The 7,112-nt window shown below is 35.3% G+C and overlaps 1 protein-coding gene across 1 annotated transcript; it reads left to right on the top strand.

The window, feature by feature from the left end:
• LOC107645909 (respiratory burst oxidase homolog protein B) lies at window positions 506-6,005 on the top strand. Its single transcript, XM_016350058.2, has 9 exons — window positions 506-1,148; window positions 1,245-1,404; window positions 2,911-2,959; window positions 3,205-3,747; window positions 3,955-4,341; window positions 4,433-4,528; window positions 4,613-4,728; window positions 4,814-5,505; window positions 5,647-6,005. Exons 1-9 carry the CDS (start codon window positions 653-655, stop codon window positions 5,754-5,756), a joined length of 2,649 nt encoding a protein of 882 aa, XP_016205544.1. The 5' UTR covers window positions 506-652; the 3' UTR covers window positions 5,757-6,005.

The following is a 7,112-nucleotide window of genomic DNA, read 5'->3' as shown; positions in this document are numbered from 1 at the left end:
TTATAAAAATTAGTTCTCATTTTTTCTCTCTCTTCTTAAAATAAAATCAAGATAACAAAAGGTAAAAATTCAACTTTACTTGAACTTTATGTGAAGTTAATACTTTGAGCGTGAAACTTCACTTGAGTTTGTTTTCACGGTAACAAAAAAAATGGTTTTGTTCCCTTTTGAGTTTTGCATGTGAACGCAGAGGAGAGAGCAAAGGCAACTTCTTAGGGTGTTTCGTAACATGCATAAGAAATAATAGAAGATGGATACTAGAAGGTTTTAATTTGAATCCCCTCTCAAGTCTCAACAACTCTGGCATATTGCCTATTGCCTATTGCGTCAACGTACGCGCCATTAGCCGCAACATGGTCACATGCCTCTCTTTGAATGTAGTTACCCACTCACCCTCCCATTTTTGACTTCTCCACATACGTACATACAATCATACATACCTCCACCCACCACTCCCCTCCCTTATTTTCATTCTTTTTATATATACTCACAATTCCTAACACTACTACTACAAACTTATCTTTCTCCCACCCTTCATCAACACTTCATTTCACTCTCTATATAATTACCCTTATCTTGCATTCCTTTTCTAAACGCTCCCAAAATATATTCTTTACAAGTATTCATTCAGTCTTTTTAGAGACAAGAATCAATGGAGATTCAGCAAGAGGAACACGAGTCGTGGTCGGAGACGGAGAGCACGGGGAGCCGGAGCACACGTGTGGGCTTCAGTGGGCCGCTGAGCGGCCCATTGGTGTCCAACAACAAGAAGAAGTTGAGCGCCAGGTTCAAGGACGACGATGATGACTTGGTCGAGATCACCTTGGACGTTCGCGACGACACCGTTTGCGTCCAGAACATTCGAGGCGGAGACCCAGAGACGGCACTCCTCGCTAGCCGCCTCGAGAAGCGGCCGTCCTCGCTCGGTGTCCGCCTCAGACAGGTGTCACAGGAACTGAAACGCATGACTTCCTCTCAGAAGTTCGACAAAGTTGATAGGAGCAAGTCCGGTGCCGCACGTGCACTCAAAGGACTCAAGTTTATTACCAAAAATGTCGGAACTGATGGTTGGTCTAAGGTTGAGAGCCGGTTCCTTGAGTTGGCTGTCGATGGAAAGCTCCCCAAAACCCGGTTTAGCCAGTGCATAGGTACCTCTTATTTTTATTCTTAATTTTTTAGTCGATCAATGTTACTGTTGTTGGTGAAGTAATTAATTAGTTAATGACGAAAACTAATTAAACTAGGTATGAACGACTCGAGGGAGTTTGCTGGAGAGTTATTTGATGCATTAGCTCGTCGTCGAGGCATAACATCGGCTTCCATTACCAAGGATGAGTTGCGTGAATTCTGGGAACAAATTACTGATCAGAGCTTTGATTCAAGGCTGCAGACCTTCTTTGACATGTAAGATAATTATTATGATAGCTTCATTAATTAGGACATGCATGCGATCAATCATCACAGGTAGTATGTATAATTATATTGCATGCACATTAAAAAAAATACATATTAAAATATAAAATATATTTTTAAAATGAATTAAATAAATATGTTCTTATACAAACATATTTGTGACCAATTTGATGAGTAACACCTAACATCTTTTATAATCAAATGTGGTAGCTATAAGACCTAGGTGTTAATGGAGACTAATTAAGGTGCTCATTCATTTTTTAAAGACCAAACAGATTAATTACAGATTATAGACAATAGAGAGATCGTCATGAAAGAGCCTAGCAGCGGAAACGACACAAATGTCCAACACAAGAACAATATGGAAGCACTCACAACACAATATGGCAGCAACTATAACAAGCAAATATAGCAAGTAAAGCAGTAATAAGAACACACCGAGATTTTAACGTGGTTTTAGTATACCAATATAGTATTATCAATTTTGAAATAGTTATTATTCCAAGTATAAGTATGAAAGTATTCTCAATGTTTCTAGGTTTATGTAGTAGAACTAACCGAAGGGTGCTTATCATTTTTGAAACCTAAAAACTTAACTAAATCACGCAATCATAATAAGCTTATAATTTAATAATTTTTAAAACCTACATATTGTAACCTGTCAAATGGCACCCAATTAGTAGTTAAAAGATCAGATCACTATTTTTTGGTTGAATTGCTCTATACGAATTATGTTTTTATAAAAAATTACTTAAAAACATTTTGAAGAATTATTTTTCGATCTCCTGTGTACAACTATACATGACGCGGGATTTTAATCCATCATTCAAACCTTAGAAAATTTGTTACAAGATTATTATTGTTATTATTATTAAGATAGTGGAACGGTCTAGGGGTTAAGCTGGAAAGTGAACCAAAAAGATAAATTGAACTTAAATAGGAAATCAATGGTTGGTCCCATTGAAGAGAAGAAAAAGAAAAAGAATGAATCAGCGTTTGCTGCACCAAACCCAAAGGGCTTTAGGAACAAGAACCAGTCAACGCTGTGTTGGGTTGATAACTGAACCAAAAAAATATACATACACGGAATTTGTCTCTCTATTGACTATTGAGTATCATTTGGAAAACAACATATGTACGCATGAATGTCACATAAAGATATAATTATTTATAAGCTCTCTTCTTATCAGTTTACATTATTAGAATAAATAACATTTTAATATAATTTTAAAGTTTTATATTCAAAAATCTTAAATTCAACTTTTAATAAATTTTAAAATTAAAAAAATAATAATATAAGATAAATAAAAAATATATAAAAAAACAAAAATTCAAAAATTCAAAAGAGTACCGTTGAAAATGAGTCCTATATGATGACAATGTCATAGTCAAAATATGAAAACATATATTATGGAGAACCAAATGTCAATGCTATATCTTAAATTGGGTTTACACCGACATTTTTACTGACTATTGATAAAATTGAACTCATGCCAGGGTGGACAAGAATGCTGACGGACGAATTACCGAAGAAGAAGTCAGAGAGGTATGCAATAATATACGACTATACTTGCTGAAATTATTTTTTAAAAAATATAGGAGTGAGTATTTTTATTAAATTTCGTCACCACTTAATTAGTAAATAAAAATTAATAATTTTATATTAAAATAAAATTTTATATCATTAAATATATTAATAATGACTAATTAACGACTATAAATCATAAAATTTGTTAGCACATGTGGAGATAGGAAGGTTGCTAAACTGCTGTATGATTATTGTTTTTACAGATTATCGCTTTGAGCGCTTCCGCTAATAAGCTTTCAAAATTACAAGAGCGTGCGGAAGAATATGCAGCTCTTATCATGGAAGAGTTGGATCCAGACAACCTTGGATTCGTTGAGGTTTACAATTTGGAAATGCTGCTTCTGCAAGCACCAGCGCAATCAACACACATGAACACAGATAGCAGGGTGCTGAGCCAAATGCTGAGCCAGAAACTAGTCCCAACAAAAGAGCACAACCCAATCAAGCGTGGGTTGCGGTCACTGTCCTACTTCATCGAGGACAATTGGAAGCGTCTCTGGATTGTAGCTCTCTGGCTCTGCATTTGCGCAGGCCTCTTTACTTGGAAGTTCATCCAGTACAAGAACCGCGCAGTCTTCCACGTCATGGGCTACTGTGTCACCACGGCCAAGGGAGCCGCCGAGACTCTCAAGTTCAACATGGCCTTAATCCTCTTACCTGTATGCAGAAACACCATCACCTGGCTCAGGAGCAGGACCAAGCTAGGCATGGCCGTTCCCTTTGATGACAACATCAACTTTCACAAGGTATGTATGTCCTTATTTTATATCTTAAGTTAGTTAGTGTCTCATAAATACAAAATATACTAATTTAATATCTCTAAATACAATGTCTTTATACATGTTTTGTTTGCTAAATACAATTTTATATTTTTATATCCCAATATTCTATAAACAAAAACAGCCTTAATATCTTTTCCATAACATAACTATAACTGTGGTGTCTTTGTTCAGGTGATTGCTTTTGGGGTTGCGATTGGGGTTGGGTTGCATGCAATTTCGCATCTAACGTGCGATTTCCCAAGGCTGTTACACGCGACGGACGCGGAATATGAGCCAATGAAGCCATTTTTTGGGGAGCATAGGCCAAACAATTATTGGTGGTTTGTGAAGGGGACAGAGGGTTGGACAGGGATAGTGATTGTGGTGCTTATGGCAATAGCATACACATTGGCACAACCTTGGTTCCGAAGAAGCAGGTTGAATCTTCCTAAACCTCTCAAGAAACTCACTGGCTTCAACGCCTTTTGGTACTCTCATCACCTCTTCGTCATTGTCTATGCTCTTTTAATCGTTCATGGATACTTCCTTTACCTCAGCAAGCATTGGTATAAGAAAACGGTATGCATCAATTTATTACATGCATTCACATTATTTTCCTTATTCATTCATTCTTTTCTTCTTTTCTAAACTTATTGAACTATTGGCACAGACTTGGATGTATCTTGCTATTCCCATGCTCATATACGCATGTGAGCGCCTACTTCGTGCTTTTAGATCTGGCTACAAAAGCGTCAAGATTTTGAAGGTACATTGCCTTGTCTACTACTGCTTTTGTTTAAGATAAATAATGCACTAAAGACTAAACTATATAAACTTGTCAATGTTCCAGGTTGCAGTATACCCAGGAAATGTCTTGGCCTTGCATATGTCAAAACCACAAGGGTTTAAGTACTATAGCGGACAGTATATTTTCGTTAACTGTTCAGATGTCTCCCCATTTCAATGGTAAAATTCATCTAACGAGAAATGTTTCTCTAAATTAATTGGTATTAGTTAGTTATAACTAACTGACATCTATGTATATGTATAGGCATCCTTTCTCTATTACATCAGCTCCGGGAGATGATTACGTAAGCGTCCATATTCGGACTTTGGGTGACTGGACTTCACAGCTTAAGGCGGTTTTCGCGAAGGCGTGTCAACCGGCAAGTGGGGACCAAAGTGGTCTTCTAAGAGCAGATATGTTACAGGGCAACAACATACCAAGGATGCCGAAGCTCTTGATTGATGGGGCATATGGAGCTCCAGCACAAGACTACAAGAACTACGAAGTGATCCTTCTCGTGGGGCTAGGAATTGGTGCAACACCATTGATTAGTATACTGAAAGATGTGTTAAACAACATAAAGCAACAGAAAGACATAGAAGAAGGGATGGTGGAAAGTGGTGTTAAGAACAACAAGAGAAAACCATTCGCCACAAACAGGGCTTATTTCTACTGGGTGACACGTGAGCAGGGGTCGTTCGAGTGGTTCAGGGGTGTGATGGATGAGGTTGCAGAGAATGACAAGGACGGAGTGATTGAGCTTCATAACTATTGTACAAGTGTGTATGAAGAAGGAGATGCCAGATCGGCTTTGATCACAATGCTTCAGTCCCTCCAACATGCTAAGAGTGGTGTGGATATTGTTTCAGGGACAAGGGTCAAGACCCACTTTGCTAGGCCTAATTGGCGTAAGGTCTTTAAGCAAGCTGCTCTCAAACACCCTAACAAAACAGTTGGTAAGTTCATTTTCTTAATATCTCTCCTTATATGGAATTTAAATTATACTTTGTTAGGAAATATAAAAAAAATGAGTTATATAAATACCAAAATCNTATGATTATTATGTTTACATTCTCTATTTACTCCTTTTTTTTTAGGTGTATTTTACTGTGGAGCTCATGCTTTGGTTGGAGAATTAAAGAGGCTTTCTCTGGACTTTTCTAGGAAAACCAACACTAAGTTCGATTTTCATAAGGAGAATTTTTAGATTCTTTTATCTCTTAGCTCTTCATTTTTAATTTATTTTATATTTTTCTCAACTGTAATATATATAAATAGTCAGGGCCGGGGGAGACTAATTAGTAGTATATATAAAAGGTTGCTGCATGAACTTTTTGTTGCAGAAATAGATGAGCGGCTAAGCTAGCAGTGCATTAATTTGTGATTCGTATATACATGTATAAAAAAATTGTATTCTCCTTGATGGGAATTAAATTATGACATTGTTGTTTTCACTTTTTCATATAATCAAATTAAATAAAAATTTATCAAATTTTATTTATTCAACATACGTGTAATGAACGTCTTAACTTACCGTACTTAAGATTAACAACACATTTTTTTTTTTTTTTTTTTTTTTAGTCAAGTGGATTGGACAACCCCCAATCTTAGCTATCACAACACACCCACACTACACACTCACTCACATAATATTTAAGGGTTTATATTCAACACTTGGTGCACTCACCAAGATTTGAACCCGGATGTAGCATATTAAGAGACACATGATTTAACCAGTTGAGCTAAGCCTCAACTGCATATATGGTGTATTTCTTTGGTACATGAAAACAACAAAACAGTAGAACATTTTGTGTTACCATGTCTATTTACTATTTGTATTGATAAAGCTAATCTCGGGAATCTATTTTCATCCCTGCTAAACATAGCACAAAGGTGATGATAGGAAAAGGGGAGAGAAAAATCTTATTATGCAATATATTCTATTCCCGCCCACTTTGCCTTTGTTCTCATTTTATTATCATGATGTAATATGACAAACATAATTATGCTAAACATAGATTAAAACTAATAGCTAAAATCAGTTATTAATATAAAATATATATTAAAATAAAAATTATATATTAAAATAATTAAATTATATATATGTATATAAATATATAATAATTAATTTTAATATTCACTTAACATTTTTGTTACCCATAATACTTTAATATGTGCCTCATCAGAAATATTTGACTCCAAAAAATTATGTACAAAGAGATATCTGTATATTAAATTTGATACTTCACATATATAGCTCTTCAAATTAAAGACAAAGAAAATAGAGATAAGTAAGCATGGGTGCAAAATCAACTGATCAAAAACAATTTTTGAAGTGTATATCATTTATTTAAAGAAAGATTATATACTTTAAAAATTGTTTCTTCATCTTTTTCAATAATTAAATATATAAATGGTTACATTAAATAAAAAAAAATGGTTACACCAAAAAAATTCGGTGTTCTAAAGGAATCCGGCACTGATTGTGATGGGCAAGAGATAAAAGGGTAGAGAGGCATCAAATGATAAATTTGTTTTGTTAGAATGCGAGAATATTTATATG

The sequence above is a fragment of the Arachis ipaensis genome, chromosome B06 (assembly GCF_000816755.2).
Source record: "Arachis ipaensis cultivar K30076 chromosome B06, Araip1.1, whole genome shotgun sequence".
Lineage (NCBI taxonomy): Eukaryota > Viridiplantae > Streptophyta > Magnoliopsida > Fabales > Fabaceae > Arachis > Arachis ipaensis.
This window is presented reverse-complemented; position numbering and strand designations above follow the sequence as displayed.

What these genes read in the sequence shown, in the direction of transcription:
- LOC107645909 (XM_016350058.2), top strand. Translation starts at nt 653, where the DNA reads ATGGAGATTCAGCAAGAGGAACACGAGTCGTGGTCGGAGACGGAGAGC. An exon ending in CCGAAGAAGAAGTCAGAGAG is followed by an intron (nt 2,960 to 3,204) that starts GTATGCAATAAT and finishes TTGTTTTTACAG; the next exon opens with ATTATCGCTTTGAGCGCTTC. An exon ending in AGCATTGGTATAAGAAAACG is followed by an intron (nt 4,342 to 4,432) that starts GTATGCATCAAT and finishes CTATTGGCACAG; the next exon opens with ACTTGGATGTATCTTGCTAT.